The 18,521-nt window shown below is 46.6% G+C and overlaps 1 protein-coding gene across 2 annotated transcripts in view; it reads right to left on the reverse strand.

The window, feature by feature from the left end:
• ZMIZ2 (zinc finger MIZ-type containing 2) overlaps positions 1-18,521 on the reverse strand; it is a 333,804-nt gene that overhangs the window by 121,486 nt on the left and 193,797 nt on the right. For both annotated transcript variants that reach the window (XR_014970902.1, XM_085636043.1), the window contains exons 10-11: positions 12,012-12,153; positions 8,654-8,864 (exon numbers count right to left, since the gene is read on the reverse strand). Coding sequence is in view for 1 of the 2 variants with exons in the window: in XM_085636043.1 (XP_085492169.1) it covers positions 8,654-8,864; positions 12,012-12,153 (353 nt within the window). In the remaining variant the exon portion in view is untranslated. The remainder of the gene's footprint in view (positions 1-8,653; positions 8,865-12,011; positions 12,154-18,521) is intronic.

Genomic DNA, 18,521 nt, shown 5'->3' on the forward strand with positions numbered 1-18,521 from the left:
AATGGCGTCTTGTCCATTTCGCTCAGGGTCTCTGAGCGTGCATTCTCCAAGGTTGTCGAAGAAAAAGGCTCGCTGGTCTTCTTTCTTCGCGTTCCTGTCGAAATCTGTTCTTTCCTGATGTCTTCTCTTGATTCTATCGATGAAACTCGTTTTTCTTCCTTCTTCCTCCGAGTGAACTTCTGGAGCTTCCCGATGACGATCCAGACCCAACGGCGGAAAAAAGAATCTGAAGATGGCGCCCCAAAGGTGGGACTTCCGCAGGAAGCGCGACGACGTCACGGGAGGTGCACCAAATGGTGGACGTCGACGCCCACCTGGGCTACAAACAAAAAAAAAAAAAAAAAAAAAAAAAACAAAAAAAAAAAAAAGAAAAGACTACGAATCCGGACCCAACCACAAGATCGCGGGAATAATGCACAGCATAGTGAATCCAGAAAGATTCACGCTGCAAAACCACTAGATCTTCCCAACTCCCTTATGCCTGTGACCATTGCCTCTGCAGCCACTCCTGCAGGGTCCTCATGTGTAGCCCGGTATTTAGTTTTAGTCGTAGTCAGGAGGCTATCATGCCCATCAGTTTCCCAATCGTCCTGTCTGTCAGAGTTGGCCCCATCTGGTAAAGGCGAACTTTGCCACTCAATGCCAGGATTCTCTTCTCTACAGGGAATGCTTTCGCTTCTTTGGAATTCAGTTTAGCCTCTGGGAATGGTTTTTCCCTTTCCAGTCTTGCGGATAATCTTTCCAGGTTAATGGAGAATCCCTGAGCTTGTATCCAAGGGTTTTCTAGTGTTTTTATTTGCACTCTAACGTTCAATGTGCTCGTTTCTCCTCATCACCGAGAGCCTCCGTTTTCTTTCTTGGATTGCGCTACTGTGCCATAGTGTAGTGTGCCCACCTCTGCTTTTCTCTAGCCTGGAGGGTCTGCCGATTTCATGGTCCTTTGGTAGGCATAAGTTACACACCTCATGGCTGTCATTCTGGGCAAATTTGAGACAGGAGTTAGGGATGATTTTCAATGGTGTGTGCTCCATGGCCCAAACGCATTTTCAGGTTCACCTGGTCAACAATCTTGTGAGTTCTGTAGGTAAAAACCCCCCAGAGATTTTCTGTTTTAGACTGCAACTTTCCTCAGCACCCTTTGGTGATATGGGGGTTGGGGGCTTTAATCTCGAAATCCAATTACTTTCTTCTATTCAACCAGGAGCTTTCTTCATTGCAGCCAGACCTAATGCAGGAAAAGAGTCTGAAGATGGCAAACATGTTGTGGGACTTTCAGAGCATTGGTCTGACATAAGGATAGGATGGACATACTAAATGGTCAAAATGAGAAGCAAAAACAGAGACTATGCCAGACCCATGTACTAAATAACAGAATAATTAACAGCATGCAAAACCAGAAAGCTTCATGCTGCATGTGAGAAAGTGCCATCTTTCTTGCATGGTATGCCCCCACTTTTTGCTGAATTGCTGAATGTACTTTGACTGAGTGTGCCCTGGGCTCCTGCCAATCAGGTGCCCAGGGCCTATGTTCCTTCCCTAAAAACTGTGCTGAAACCTAAACCCAAATTGGCAAACCGTGGCCACATGTCAGCACCTGGTAAATGGTACACTAGGTACCCAGGGAAGGCCCCTAAGGGCTGCAGCACTTATTGTGCCACCCTTAGAGGCCCTGTACCCTGACACAAACACACTGCCCTTGCAGGCCGAGTGTCTGGGTACAGAACAAAACAGAGTCGACATGACACACATCCCTGTGTGCCATGCCCACAACACACACTGCCCTGGCATACATCAGCCACCCCTCTAGCTGGGTGCCCTATGCCAGTGGTGTGGGTACAGGTGCATGAGCCCTGTGCACACACAGTACCCAGGTCCATTCCTGGGCACTAAGTGCAGTGCTGCCATTTAAGAGTATATGGTGCTGGGAGATCGTCAACACGAACTCCACAGCACCATGATGGCTGCACTGAAGAATGAGAAGTTTGGTATCAAACTTCTCAGCACATTAAATCTGCACTGATGCTAGTGCAGGATTTAATGTACCATGCACGACTGAGGTCATCTTAGAGATGCCCCCTGAACCTAACCTACAATCCACGTCTGGTCTGAGCGGCTGCCTAGGCTGCCACACAGCAGACATGTTGCTGGACCCCTGGGTAGAGAGCCACCCGCTCTCCTGGGCCTGCAACAATGCACATCCTGGGTAGGTGCTAGGTCTCCTCCTCCAGGATGGGCAGGGGAAGCTTCAAAGGCATGCCGCCATTGTGAGCTTCTCCAGGCCACTTGCTGTACTCAGCAACTGGCCCCTACCGGTTCTAAATCCCCACACTGGCGGGAAAACTGGCCGGAAACCTCAAGGAAGGACAAGGGGTGTGCCAGCCTCTGTCAACCCCACCCCTCAGGTGGGGGAGGCGAGGTGAAGCACATCTCTGGGCTCTCGCCATCTTGAAGATAGGGAGCCCTGCCCAATCAGGACTAGGCCACTGCCCCCCTCCCACAGGAGAGTGGCAGGATAGGGGGTGTACCCACCTCAGGGAAGGGACCCAGTGGTCCCTGCCCTTTACCTACCTGTAACGCCCCTAAATTTAGTATTTAGGGGCACCCTGACCTTCCTTCCTTAGATCCAGATTCCTAAACAGCAAAGAAGATCAAGAAGCAAGCAGACTTGCCGTGCAGCTGCTAACAAGAGGAAGACACCAACTGCTTTGGCCCCAGCCCTACCGGCCTGTCGACCCTCGAACCTGCTCCTGCTAAACCCCGGCATCTCTCGTGGCCAGCAACCTCACAAACCCCGGTGGACCTGGCTACCTTGTGACTAAGCATCTGGGACTCCCACGAGCAGCGGTACTGCTCAAAGCAAGTAACTGATCCCTGGCATCAGCCAGGAACCGCGAACCCTGCACACTCTGCACCGGCCAAGCCTGGCCTGTGCTGGAGTGGACAAAGACCACGAGGACGTCCCCCGGCGACTGTGACCCCGAATCCAGCACCCAAGGACCCACCTTGACTCTCCTGACGACGCCTGCAGACTCAGAACCCCCCCCAACCGCGATCAACAGAGGGTAAGATTTCCTGGCACCAAAAGGCACCCCTGCACCTGGCGCCCTGCGGCCCCCTGTGCCCAACTCCTGGGTACCTACCTATCCTCCAACTACCCAACTTACCTCTCAAGTGGTGGTCGCACCTGAAGAATCTTCGTCCCCGAGCTTGCAGCCTTTGTTCGTTCTTGAGCTTCTCCATTGAACGTCCGACGGCTCAAAAGCACCCAGCCGCCCGAGTGCCCCTGGCAGTGCAACCTCTACTCCAATCTACTTACCCATTTGCCCTGAGCAAGTGACCAGGAGCCCAGCTCCCACAGCCGCGTGGCCTGCTAGCCAGCAGCCACCAACCAAGGGCCCCCTGCCTTACATTGGGCCTAACTCACTCTGCACCTGGCTTCCCCTGTGCCGCTGAGGGTGTAACAACTGTACTTATCTGACCATGGGAGACCCTTGAGTCTATGCCCAGAACCTTAACTCTGCTAGTCGAGTACTTACCCAAAAGCCGATAACTCACTTTTCTTCCATAGGGTAACATTGACTGGTTTCACTTGGAAATTCTTTTAAGTGTCGAGTTTCTAAACTTTAAAATCTTCACCTAAAATCAACCGAGTAACGAAAACGGAAATACCCTGACCCTGAAAAGTAATTACAACCATAGTGTGGATTTTTGCAAACTACAAATATTCTTTAAAAATCGCGCCAACTGTGAAAACTTAATTACTTACCTGTTTTAGATAGATGTCCCAGTGCTGAACCTAGGAGCCCAGCACTGGATTACAAAAGTAACGAGAACATACTTTACCTATAACTTGAATTTTCTTCGATAGGAAACCATTGACTGTTTTTCTGTGAAATTTCTTTAGTGTTGATTTTGCAAGTTTACAAATATTCGTTAAAAACCGCCTGTATAACCTAAACGCATTCTCTCAACTGCTTACAGGTGGTACACTAGTGCTGGATCCAGGATCCAACACTGAACTAGAAAAAGTAACAATAACCTCACTTACCTGCTAAGGGAATTTCCTCCCATAGGATAACATTGGTGATTATAAGTGTCAACTTTTAAAATACCAAAATATTTCTTAAAAATCACAACAGTAACTAAATCGTATTTACTCACCTGTTTCGAGGAACTGTCCCAGGACTGAATCTAGGATCCAGTCCTGGAGTTAGAAAATTAATCTTTAAAGTAGCTAATTGCATTTAAATTGAAATTCCCATTGAGCTCAATGTATTATTGTGTTTGAAATTGTGTTGCCTATTGCAACCACTATAACTATTATATTGAAAAGTCTATTGCCTATTGAAAAGTATTTATCTAAAGAATCTCAATCTGAGTAAGCATATTTTGATACCTATTGTTGGTTCTAAAATAAAACTACCTATTTTTATACAAAAATCATTGGCCTAGAGTTCAGTTCTTGAGTATGTGAGACCATTTGCTGACAGTGTGTGCAACAAGTGCTTTACACTGTTGTGAGAAAGTGGCTCTGTATATACTGTTCCTTAATAGGTACAGGGTGTACAGAGTCCACAGTCCAAGGGTTTGACAGAGGCTAAAGTTAGATATAACCTTACTCTCTAAAGAGGTAGCTTGGTCGAGCAGTAAGGCAGTATCAGAGGACAGTGTAAAGCATTTGTTGTACACACTCAGTCAGCAAATAGTTCCACACACTCAATAACTGAACTCTAGGCCAATGGTTTGTATATAAAAAATATATGCTTGTTTTATTTTAGAACCAACACTTGGTATTAAAATATACTTTCTCAGAATGAGATGCTTTATATAAATACTTTTGCAATATGCAATTGACTTTTGTAAACAGTTACAAGTGGTTGCAATAGGCAACTCTATTTTAAACACAACAATGCATCGAGCTCAATGGACATTTCAAGTTATTTTTAACAGATTACTTTTAGGATTACTTTTGGAATTCCAGGACTGGATCCTAGATTCAGTCCTGGGTCAGTACTTAGAATCAAGTGATGAAAGTCGACTTAATTACTGTGATGATTTTTAAACAATATTTAGCTATTTTAAAAGTAGACACTTAGAAAATATTTCAAAGAAAACAGTCAATGATTCCCTATAGAAGAAAATTCAAGTTGCAGGTACAGTATGTTCTCGTTACTTTTGTAATCCAGTACTGGGTGCCTAGACTCAGTATTGGGACCTTTATCCAAAACAGGTAAGTAATTACGTTTTCAGATAATATACGATTTTTAAAGAATATTTAAAGATTGCAGAAATTGACACTTAGAAGAAATTTCACAGAAAAACAGTCAATAATTTCCTATGGCAGAAAATTGTGTTACAGGTAAGTACAGTTGTAAGTATTTTTCAGAGTCAGTGCTGGGCACCAAGATCCAGCACTGGGAGCTCACCTAAGAGCAGGTGAGTATTTTCGTTTGTTACTCGGCTGATTTTTGATGAATATTTTAAGATTTGAAAAGTCCACACTTAGAAGAAATTTCAGGAAAAAGCCAGTCAATGTTACCCTATGAAGAAAATAGAATTTCGGTTTAAAGGTAAGTACTGGACTGGCAGAGTTGAGGTTCTGGGCATAGACTCAGGGGTCCCCCAGGACCAGGTAGGTACAGTTGGTTCACCCTCAGCGACTCTAGGGCGGCCGGGTGCAGAGAGAGTTAGGCCCAATGTTATCCTATGAGGGATAGGGGGCCTTGGTTGGTGGCTGCTGACTAGCAAGCCACGCGGCTGTGGGAGCTGGGCTCCTGTTCACTTACTCAGGGCAAGTGGGGAAGTAGGTAGGTGTAGAGGTTGCACTGCCAGGGCCACTCGGGCGGCTGGGTGCAGGGTGCTTTTGAGCCTTCAGGCGCTCAATTAATTTCAATGGGAAATCTCCGGTTTAGAAAAAGACTGCAAGCTCGGGGACTAGGATTCTTCAGATGCCACCACCACTTCGAGAGGCAAGTTGGGTAGTTGGAGGATAGGTAGGTACCCTGGGATTGGGCACAGGGGGCCGCGGGGCACCGCGTGCAGGGGTGCCTTTTGGTGTTGGGAAATCTTACCCTCTGTTGATCGCGGTAGCGGGGGGCACCTTGTTCTGAGGCTGCAGGCTTCTTCAGGAGTGTCGAGGAAGGTCCTTGGGTGCCGGACTCGGGGTCACAGTCGCCGTGGGGTCGCCCTCGTGGTCTTTGTTCACTCTGGCACTGGCCAGGCTTGGCTGGTGCAGAGTGTGCTGGGTTTGCGGTTCCGGGCTGCTGCCAGGGATTAGAAGTAGGTTTTGAGAAGAGCCTCTACTCATGAGAGTCCCAGGGGCTGAGAGCCAAAAGGTAGCCAGGTCCTCCGGGGTTTTTGAGGTTGCTGGCCACAAGAGATGCCGGGTTGGAGCAGGAGCAGGTTCGAGGGTCAACAGGCCGATAGGGCTGGGGCCAAAGCAGTTGGTGTCTTCCTCTTCTTAGCAGCTGCAGGGCAGGTATTCTTTCTTCTTGCTCTTCTTTGTATTTTTGAATCTGGTATCTGCAAAAGGAAGGTTCAGGGTGCCCCTAACAACTAGATTTAGGGGCGTTACAGGTAGGTGAAGGGCAGGGACCAATGGATCCCTGTCCTGGGGTGGGTACACCACCTATCCTGCCTCTCTCCTGTGGGAGGGGGCAGTAGCCTAGTCCTGATAGGGTAGGGCTTCCCATCTTCAAGATGGCGAGAGCCCGGAGATGTGCTTCACCTCACCTCGCCTCCCCCACCAGAGGGGTGGGGTTGGCAGACTGGCACATCCCCTGTCCTTATTTGGGGTTTCCGGCCAAGCTTCCCGCCAGAGTGGGGGGTTGCAGTGGCCTGGGGAAGCTCACATAGGCGGCATGCCTTTGAAGCTTCCCCCTGCCCATCCTGGGGGAGGAGATTTAGCACCTCACCCAGGATGTGCATTGTTGCAGGCCCAGGAGAGCTGGGGCTCTCCCACCCAGGGGTCCAGCAACATGTCTGCTGTGTGGCAGCCTAGTCAGCCTCAGAGCAGACGTGGATTGTAGGTTAGGTTTCAGGGGGCATCTCTATGATGCCCTCTGGGGTGCTTGGTACATTAAATCCCACACTGGCATCAGTGTGGGTTTAATGTGCTGAGAAGTTTGATACCAAACTTCTCAGTCTTCAGTGTTGCCATTATGGTGCTGTGGAGTTCGTGTTTGACGAGCTCTCAGCACCATGTACTCTTAAATTGCAGCACTGCACTTACAGTGCCCAGGAATGGACCTGGGTACTGGAGGGGCACAGGGCTCCTGCTCCTGTGCCCGCACTATTGGCATAAAGCACCCAGCTAGAGGGGTGGCTGATGTATGCCATGGCAGTGTAGGTGATGGGCATGGCACACAGGGATGTGTGTCATGTCGACTTTGTTTTGTCTTGCACCCAGACAACCAGCCTGCAAAGGCAGTGTGTGTGTGTAAGGGTACAGGGCCTCGAAGGGTGGCACAATGAGTGCTGCAGCCCTTAGGGGCCTTCCCTGGTCACAAGGCCCTGGGTACCTAGGGTACCATTTACCAGGGGCTGACATGTGGCCAAGGTTTGCCAATTTGGGTTTTGTGTGTTTTAGGGAAGGAACATAGGCCCTGGGCACCTGATTGGCAGGAGTCCAGGGCACACTCAGTCAAAGTACATTCAGCAAAAAGTGGGGGCATACCATGCAAGAAAGATGGCACTTTCTCACAACTGTCCTCTGATACTGCCTTACTGCTCGACCAAGCTACCTCTTTGGAGAGTAAGGTTATATCTACCTTTAGTCTCTGCCAAACCTCTGGGGACTGTGGACTCTGTACACACTTTACCTATTTGAGAACAGTATATACAGAGCCACCTTCCTACACTGCAAAACTGCTCAGTTGTCACTGCTTGATCTCCACACAGAGGTGGAGATTTGGGTGAAGAACCGTGCCATATTTCTGAGACAGGAGGTCCTCCACGAGAGACAGACTGATACGAGGGCGAAGGCTTAGGGTCAACTGGTCTGTAAACCATACTCTCCTGGCTCAATCTGATGCTATCAAAATGACATGGGCCTAGTCCGTATCAACCTTCCTCAAAATAGGAGACCGGAGAAGCTCTGATCTTATGTTCCACTGAAGGCAGAATGTGTTCCCTAGGGACCTTCGTGGCCAGAACTCCACAGGACAATCATCTCAACGCACAGTTGTCTGCGATGGGGAAAAGATTCAACCGGGTAAGCTCAGCGTCCCAGGGTACCTCAGGGTATCTTGGACTAGGTGTAGTATTTGTCACGGTGCACTGAGCGCTTCAGGCAGAAAATCACAAGTCATGTTAAAACAAACGTTTTCTTCAATGAAAAAACACTTGCGATGCCCCGTACCCAACACTAAATGACAGGAGTGTGCAAGGCAGGTGATCTACAACTAAACATGCCGCATACTGTCAATGACCAGTAAATGTGCCATCAACTCAGCTCGGTCAATATACCTCAAACTTTGGCTTCATACTTTCCTTACCCAGTATTCCGGCCCACAAACAGCCCCATTTTCTTGCTATACAGCAATCCACCAGATTTTCACTGCTTACACTCATAAGCTCTACACTACTCTGCATGCCAATCCTTTCCATCATGCACTGCAACAAAGACTACTTGAAGGAGAGCTCTCAGACTTACACAGCAGCAGGCCGTGACAGTTATTTGGATGGTGTTCCTGCCAGGCTGGCAGACTTGTTTCAGATACAATGGCTTGTGTGAAGTCTTGTTGTCACCACGCTCTATGGTTAGAGGTGTGGCATTCACACTGACTTGCACAGATGCTGGCCAATTGGTATTCATTTGTCGGTCCTCATGGTGGTAACATTTAAACTGAAGCTCCAGGTCTGGTCTAAGTGAAAGAAAGAAAAGAGACTGTCAGAGAGGGATGATTGAGAAGAACACTATAAACACAAGAAACTGGGCCTTCTTTGGTGAGGCAACACAGACAATCCATACCTTCATGGCAAAGGGCAGAGAGAACAACACACCCACGACCAACTGTCTACAAATAGGACACCAAAACAGTTTAGAGACAGGAGTAAACTATGCCAGAAATTTGGGAGTAAAATATCTATTCACCCAACCCAAATAAGTAAACTCTGCAAGAGACCCAGAGACTAAATTCTCGGCATCCCCTACAGACATAGCATTAATCCATCAAATGAGGAACAGGGTGATGGCGGGTGCGTACTGGGGGTGGAGACTAGGAGCTGATAAAGGTCCAGTACTTATTCTCCCCAAAACGTCATCAATCCAAAAGTGGGGTTACTGTTACTAATAAGACACAAGTAGTGTCTGTCGAGAGAATAAAGAGGAGAGGGTATCTAGGTACTATGCTAATCAAAAAGAGACATTCAACAAGTTTGTTTCTTTTTGCCCTCACACATCCTAAGAGATGTCATGCAAACACTATGTCATCAGGAGTGGGAGACGACTCCTACACCCATCTGTCGTACACACCAGACGGAAACAGGAAACCAATCACAGGCGCTATTGCTGGTAAGACTTAGATTATCCATACATTTGTCTGCACTTCTATACCCCAAGACAGAACTTCCGAACCTACACACTACAAACATTATGCCACGATGAAAGATAGAATCCCTCTGTACCCATCACTCGTACTCCTCTGACGAGAATGGGGTACTCATTGTAGGCAGTATCACTGTGGACTGTGATTTTAGTTCTAGAATACTAACCCGCCAGAGATCGGTCTGCACATATACACTTTTGACCTGTATGAAACATTGACCCGAATAATTTGTAAACAACTTTTACTCGAGCGACTACTATTCCATACTTACCATTACATTATTAATATATTGCCATTACGCTTGATATCCTCGAACAAAACCCTTTCCGGATTCGAAATCCACGTATTCAGAATCCATTTTGAATCAAAACACTCCGCTCCACTACAAGATGGCGCCCGGACATGCGCATTAGCTCGGTACACGCCCACAGGAAGCCAGGCAGCCGGAAGTCAGGCAACGGGAGGAATCCTACTTTATGGATTTCGTTCACCTGTGCGGCTACCCTACAGGCACGCATGGTCGAGGGTAGGTACAGCAAGTCGCGCACCCGGCCAAACCGTAAGTAGGATGCTTCTCCCACCGGTGATGTAAACTATAGAACCACTACTCATGTCGGCCACGAGCGAAGCTTATAATAAATGCCTTCCTTTTTCTTTCTCCTCCTTTCCCATTGATACTTACAGCACGTACCGGTGCGGGTTACCGTGCGATAGCCTATTCTCTGAAATAATTGGGTAAGACTATAATTACCTATCGCTCGATAAAATTTGCATGTTCTTTGTCCTACTTTAACTGATTAACGATATGGAACATATGTGATACTAATTACTAACAGGGACATGTGACTTTAACAATGTTACCTATGCACCACAAAAATAAAAATATGCGTATGGAATACATGAAAGGCGAGATGACCTTGAAATTATCAATGGCGCCAGACTGTGATATTACATGTTCGTCGCTCATTCCTGTATGACCAGTGAGTCTGCCCTAGATGTAGGTTTACCAACTAGAGACCTATAGTTGGACATCATTTAATATTTTTTCTTTGTTTGATTAAGTATTGTGTGCGTCTCTCTTCTCCTTTCAGCATTCTAGGTCGAACCAACGGTGATAACTATTACAAGCAGGTACCACCCTAAATAAGAGAAAGGGGGACCGCTCAACCATAAATCACGAATGGAGTTGACTCAACAAAAACCTTTGACTTTTTCTGGTCCTGATGAAGCGCCTGGTATCAATCTGACCATTTTAGGGCCCGAAACATGTCGACCTTTCGTTACTAGGGGCCATTATCACCCCACTAGTAACAACGTACAGATATTTTACTCTGACAGGGAATCCAGTATATTAAAAACGTTTGGGATATCCCTTAGCCAGTTTTAATATTTAATCTCACACTCACTTTTCACGACCCCACTAAGAACACACTCAAACGGCGAAATAAAAAGATCTCCGCTAAATTGACCCTTCAGGGACCCATAGGGCGTTGCAGCACCGGCCTAACGCGGCGCACTGCCCAATGATGACGCATGATATCCCTTGGGATGTGTGAGGGCAACAAGAGAAACTTATGGACTGTCTCTTTTTGATTAGCATAGTACCTAGATAACTTCTCCTTTTTCTTCTCTCAACAGACACTACTTGCGTCTCATTAAGAACAGTAACCCCTCTTTTGGATTAATAACATTAATCCAACCAGGAACATATGAAACAATGAGAGATACTGAGACACAAACAAACAGTCTTTTCAACAACACTAGCCATTTGAAAAAGGTCAGGAATTTGCCATGGTCAAAGCATAAGAAATCAAAGAGTCTGGTCAAAGACATCTCACCCCTCAAGATTTGGGGTTGGTTAGCAGGGTGGTGCAAGTACTACGTGTTTCACCGGGGAAAGTTCACCAAGAAATGCAACATGTTTTTTCGCTATGTATGTCCACCTTGGCAGTAACATGCTCTGAATTACCCAGCCACTGTTTTTTGTATTTTAATCACGTGTGGCAACCAACATGGCGACGTGTTCATTTCATTCCATCCTAACCCACCTACCCTTTCCCCCCTTCGGTGGACTATCTTCTAGGTTTACCGGTTGTTTACCGGTTGTTTTAAGCATGAGTAGCAGACTAAGGAAGGGGAAATGGAGGATGATGCCCCACAATGGAAGAAGGACAAGGTGGGCCCAGGCATGGCATCACACCAGGATTGGCACTGCAGCCCATCTCGAGGAGACAGTCTGACCCTTTATTCCCAACCTTCTTTTTTTTATTGAGTTGGGGGCTGCTACCCATATACCCCTTCTATGTGATGCTGTTTTTTGGCATTCGGTTGTTGCCATTTGTACAGAGCAGTCTATCATTGGTAAGATCTCACTGCTGACGAAGGAGGTGGCAGTTGCACGGGGTCGACAATAGTCACCAAATGAGATACAGTGGTAAAATGACGGACCATAAGTTGCCTTACCGCAACATCAGGGTTTTGTAGACTGAGTCCCGGAGCTGGAAGACGTGGTTGCTGACGGCAAGATTGTGCTGTAGGCGAAACGGTTCCAGAACCACCCCATCTCGGACAGGAAATGTCAGGCGCAGCTCTTCAATAGGATTTGCTGTGGACACAAATGACAGTCTAAAATGTTAAAACTAGCCTCTTAACTCTGCACAGGCAACCTGGCCAAACCACACAGACACCAACACTTTAACACCACACAGGTGCACCCCAGTCACCTCCTCCACAGATTAGGTAGAAGGGGAAACTTATATAAACGCAACACTAATAAGGTCAAGAATGTTCTGTACTTCCCATGCCTTTCGTTATTTTTTCTCATGGTGACTCTTTTGGGACAAGACATTTGATTTAATTTAAATAAACTTCAAGGGAGCACATTGATGCAGTCCAATTCTTCAGGGATTTGGGCCTTTTTTTACCCACACCCTGACAGAGGTGGCAACATCCCTACACTCTTTATATGAAATCTTTGCACATCCTCACTATACACTTGCTTTTCTCTATTATGCAGTGGGTTGTATTTTACACGGCTGTGTATAGAATCAGAGTATAGAGTAAAGAATGAAAGGTGCACCCCTAGAGGAAAGCACGTGAGACTAAGCAGAAGAAACAAGTTACTTACAAATTAACAATTGTTCTGTAGCTTGAGGCTATTCTAGATTCACAAGCTGTGAGTTCTTCCCAACTTAACAGGAGTCACAATACTTCTTGACTCGCAAGACTTCTTCAAAGAAAAACAGGTTGCACATGTGCAAGACCAACACTAGATGGCAGGAGCATGCAGAGCATGTGTATCTACAGCTACAAATTCCATAAACAAAGGTTTTAGAGTAGGATTTAAAAATGTCCCTCTTGAGCTTGTAACTTAACTGGACTTCGAGGAGACTCTGTGCACCAGAATAGAGTAGATGTTGTTTAGTGTCAGAACCTTGCTTATTTGGGATTCCAGGCAAGGACAATGCCTAAACTAGGAGAGATTCCCAGTGTACCTTGGCATGAGAAGCTAAGGAAACTCACCTGTCAGATTAGTGGCTAGATAACGAACAGGGCATCGAAAAGGAGTGAGGGGCATAGAAATGAACAGGACAGGGAAGCCTAGGTGCCCAGAAGTGACTAGAAGTAACAGATACATTCCACAACTTGAAGTGTGACGAGCAGTCATTCTGCCCAACTATTCGCTTAGCTTTAACTATTCCAAAGATAACCCCTTCAAAGTCAGTTTGACCACCTACTATAAATCTCTGGTCCCTTTCAACTGGTCGAGCCTGCAGTTCCATTGGATGTCCCAAGTTCCACGATTGCTACCATCATCCCAAAGCCCTAACTGTAACAGGACAGCTCTGAGATACAAAACCCTCAACAGCCCCCACCCCCTCCTCCCGGAGGACTTTTCTACAAGACCATCTACATCTAGAATCCAGTCATTCTACAAGAAGCTGGGCCAAAATCTGCCCAAAAGTGGTGTACGTATTAACGTGGTTATGCTCAGTGGAGCAGCACTCCACCAACCAGTTACCTGGTAACCATGTTAAACTGAACACAAACTAGTGTCAACTTAAATTGACTAAACTATCTTTGGGCTTGGGATTTAGGTCCCCTTTTCAAGTTCAGGTGGTAGAAATGGATTTAGAACTGTGAATGGGTGACTCGCACACACTGGCACAAAACCAAAAAGTTCTCACTTTGCATCCAGGGCTAACAAAAACCTATTCCAGAAAGCATACTTCTCACAGCGAACCTGATATTTTGTTTTGTAGAGGAGGAGAGGTTGTGCTCTTGTAAGGAGTTCTGCACAGTTTGCAGTAACACAATAATAGAGATTAGGCAAACATGCATGTGACCGAGTAGGTTGTGCTCAGGTAGGGGAGGCATCCAAAGGATCCAAGTGAAGGAAAGGGCCATTTGAAAGAACATGCATTAGTAAATGCATTCAGTTTCGCCTAAGGGATTAATAATAATAATCTGTTTGGGCGGACGAATAGTTAAAAACAAAGATATCAGAGTGGACTACCGCTACTCAGTTCAGTACCCGGTGGCGTCACCTGAAAAGAAAACACATGCAAGAGCAATGGTTATATTCATTAAAAAAATTAACCAGCAGATGGCAGGGTTGTCCAGTACTTTCAATATGGGGGAGAGTGATGCGAGATCGTCACACAACTTAACTGCCCAAAACAAAGTCATAAAGGAAAATGCTACTTTGTATGGTAGAGGACTCCTTCTCTGGAGCATATGCGCATGGGCACCAACTCCATCTTCAGATTGTTTTTCGCCATTACGGGAAATGGAGTTGTGTAAGAACAGAAAGATGCCCATGTATAATGTATCTAATTAAGATATTGCTGCAATAGATAGAGGCAGGCGGGGATGCAGGTGGGCGTGTTTGACTCTGCAGCACTACATGCCAAGAACAGATGCATACTGGTAAGTAGCATTTTCCGTTCGAGGCCTATGGGCTGCAGATCACACAGAGCATAGATTGCATAGCAGTTCTCTCCCTTAGCGGCGAGTACCAGTCTCTGTTGCATTGGTTTGAAATAGTGTTTTGAGTACAGCCTGGCCCACAATAGCTTGTCGTTTTGCTTGCACATCTACACAGTAGTACATTGTGAATATGTGTGGTGTAGACCATGTAGCTGCTTTGCAGATATCATCTAAGGGAATGTTCTCTAAAAATGCCATAGATGCCCCTTCTTTATGAATGGAATGAGCCCTAGGGGGAATGGATAGAGTGCGTTTTGCTTTTTGGTAGCAAATTTGAATGCATTTAACAATCCACCTTGCAATCCCAGTTTTTGAAATGGGATTACCTTTGTGTGGGGGAGAAAAGGACACAAAAAGCGGTTTTGTTTTACGAAATGGCTTTGTCCCATCAATATAATAGAGGAGAGCTCGTTTAACATCTAATGCATGGAGAACTCTTTCAGCAACTGTTTGAGGTTGGGAGAAGAATACTGGCAACTCAACAGACTGATGGAATGGTGAAATGACTTTTGGAAGGAATTTAGGATTTGTCCTTAGAACCACCTTGTTGTGATGGAGTTGCAAGAATGGTTCTTCAATGGTTAGTGCCTGGATCTCACTAACCCTTCTGAGTGATGTAATAGCTATTAGAGAAGCAACTTTCCATGAAAGAAATTGTAATTCACAATTATGCAAAGGCTCAAATGGAGGGCCCATGAGCCTGGTGACAACAATGTTGAGGTTCCATACAGGGGAGGGTGGTACCCTGGGAGGAATTATTCTTTTGAGGCCTTCCATGAAGGCTTTGATGGCAGGAACTTTGCATTCATGATAGATGCTGTTAAGGTAAGCTGCTATGGCAGCAAGATGTAACCTGATTGAGGAGTATGCTAAAGTGCCTTTGTGGAGATGCAGCAAGTAGCTGATGTTCTGGATGGAAACATCTAGTGTGCTGATGTTATTGGTGCAATATAGAACAATTTTTTTCCATTTAGCTGTGTAGCAAGCTCTAGTGGTAGGACGTCTAGCTTCTTTGATAACGTTCATGCAATCAGGTGGGGAGGTTGAGATATCCAAATTCTAAGACCTCAGGAGCAAAATTGCTAGGTTGAGCTGCATGGGATCCGGATGCATGATCTCTCCATGGTTCTGCGTTAACAGGTGTGGTGAGAGTTGCAGTTTTTGATGTGGTACCACTAAAAGTTACAGTAGTGTGGTGTACCAGGGTTGCCTTGCCCATGTTGGTGCAATTAGGATCAGTGTGAGGAAGTGTTGCTGAAGCTTGCGCACCACTAACGGAATGAGTGGGAGAGGCGGAAAAGCGTACGCAAATTTGCCTGACCAACTCATCCATATTGCATTGCCTTTGGACAATGGGTGTGGATACCTGGCGGCGAAGCTTGGGCATTTGGAGTTGGTGTGTGGTGAACAGATCTATTTGTGGCTGTCCCCATACTTGAATAAAAGGTTGAAGAACTTGCGGATGAAGTTCCCACTCGTGAATCTGTTGGCTCTGAGGACTCAGATCCGTAATCGGATTTTGAACTCCTGGTAGATGTTCTGCTAGTAGATAGATGTTTTGAGGAATGGCCCACCTCCATATGCTCTGCGCCAGCCGGGAGAGCTGTAAGGAGTGTGTTCCCCCCTGTTTTTGGATGTAGTACATGGCTGTCATATTGTCTGTGCGGACTAAGACACTCTTGCCTGATAGGTAATTTAGAAAAGATTTTAGAGCTAGAAAAATGGCTAGCAACTCCAGATGGTTTATGTGGAGTAGCTTTTGTTGTGGTGTCCACCTGCCTTGTACTGTGTGCTCCGACTAATGAGCTCCCCAGACGTGATGCGTCTGTGGTTAGCACTACCCGTGGAAATGGCTCGAGGAACGGCCGTCCTTTGGTAAGGTTCTTGGGTGTTCCACCACTGCAGAGACCGATGTGTCCGGCCGTCTACCACCACCAGATCTGTTAGTTGACCTTGAGCCTGGTTCCACTGGCTTGCTAAGCACTCTTGTAGGGGGCGCATCTGGAGTCATGCAGTACAACAAAAATGCAAGATGTCATCATTCCAATTAGTTGCATGAACACTCAAGCTGTTAGTGAGTGCTGCGGTTGAAATTTTTGTACAAGAGCTTGCATGGCTTGTATTCTTTTTGGGTTGGGGGGGGATGCAAACCCTTTGGAGGTGTCTATTGTGGCACCTAGACACTGTTGAGACCGGGATGGTTGGAGGTGCGACTTTGTTTTGTTTATAGTGAATCTGAGTTCGTGTAAGAGGTGAATGGAATTTTGTGTGTGCTGGACGCATTGCTGGTATGACTTTGCTTTTATAGACCAGTCGTCCAGATATGGGAATACATGGATGTTTTCCCTTCTCAAGTGTGCTGCTACTACGGCAATACATTTTGTGAGGACTCGGGGTGCTGTAGTGACCCCGAAGGGGAGGACTTTGAATTGGTAACGTTGACCATCCACTACAAACGAAGGTACTTCCTGTGAGCTTGGTGAATGGGATTGTGAAAGTAGGCATCCCTGAGATCTAGGGTAGCAAGGACGTCGCCTTGTTTTAGGAGAGGAAGGACCTGTTGCGATGTGACCACATGGAAGTGGTCTGACTGTATGTAAAGGTTCAGGGGTCTCAGGTCCAGTATAGGTCTGAGGGTGCCGTCTTTTTTGGGAATAAGGAAATACAGCGAGTAAACCCCTGTGTTTTGCTGGTATAGTGAACTGGTTCTATTGCTTGTTTGTGCAGTAGAGCAACGACCTCCTGTTTTAGGAGTGCGAGATACTTGTAGCATGGGACGCCGTTTGGGTGGTGGTGTTGTTGGAGTGGAAGTGAGCTCCAGGCAATCACCTGAGTGAATTATTTGTCTCACACACCTGTCTGTTGTGATGGAGTTCCAGACTGGTAGGAACGGTTGTAATCTCCCCCCCCGACAGGAGTGGAATGGTCTGGTGGGAAGGGAGGGAAGTCGCTGCTTGGGGGCAGAGGCAGTACGGGTGTTGTTACCTCTGTCTCTGGTATTGTTGCCTATGTATCCTCCTCTGTAATAACCTCTATTGGGTGAGGATTGGGTGGGAGTTTTGTAAGAAGAGGAGGCAGTGTTGGTAGGAAAAGTTGTTGAGGCTCCCCTGTACGAGGAGCGACGAAAGGACGCTCTGGGAGTTTGATTTTGTAAAGCTCCCATGGATTTTGCAGTGTCAGTGTCCTTTTTCATTTTTTCAAGAGAGGTATCAACTGAGAGGCTAAACAGATGAAGTTGGTCAAAGGGTTGATTGGGAATACTGGTTTGTACTTCTGGTTTGAAACCAGAAATACGCAGCCAGGCATGCCTGCGTAAAAGCATGCCGGTATTTATTGCCCTTGAGGCTGTGTCTGCAGCATCTAGAGAGAAACGGATGGAAGTATTAGTAATGACTTTCCCATCCTGTATCAGATCAGTAGCCCTGGTCTTGTATTTGTCTGGTAGATGTTGTATAAGGGTTTCAAGCTCATCGTAGTGAGCCCTATCGTGTCTTGCCAACAGAACTTGGGTGTTGGCAATTCTCCAGACATTGGCTGTTTGAGAGGTCATACGTTTTCCTGAAGCATCTAAGAGTTTGGATACTTTATCAGGGGTGGAGCGTCCCGTTTGAGAATTTGATCTTTTTCGTGCGTTGGAGACCACTAAAGAGTCTAATGGTAGATGGCCCTGGATATAAGCTGGGTCAGATGGAGCGGCTTTGTATTTTTCTCCAACCTGGGATTAAATTACCCTGGCCCCGACGGGATCTTTGAATACGTCTGGTTCGTGTTTTGTAACCCTTTAAGCATTGGTAAGATGGTTGTGGTCTTATGAGAGGGTAATAGTGTGTCCATAAGGAAGTCGTCATCCACTGGGTCAGTATGGAGATCGACCCCATGAAAGCTGCTGCTCTGTGAATGAGTTGTGTAAACCCTATGGTGTCATCTGGAGGAGATGGCCTAGAAGGGTATACGTCATCTTGGGGTAGATCCGGGCCATCTGGT

This window comes from Triturus cristatus, chromosome 11, assembly GCF_964204655.1.
Source record: "Triturus cristatus chromosome 11, aTriCri1.1, whole genome shotgun sequence".
NCBI lineage: Eukaryota > Metazoa > Chordata > Amphibia > Caudata > Salamandridae > Triturus > Triturus cristatus.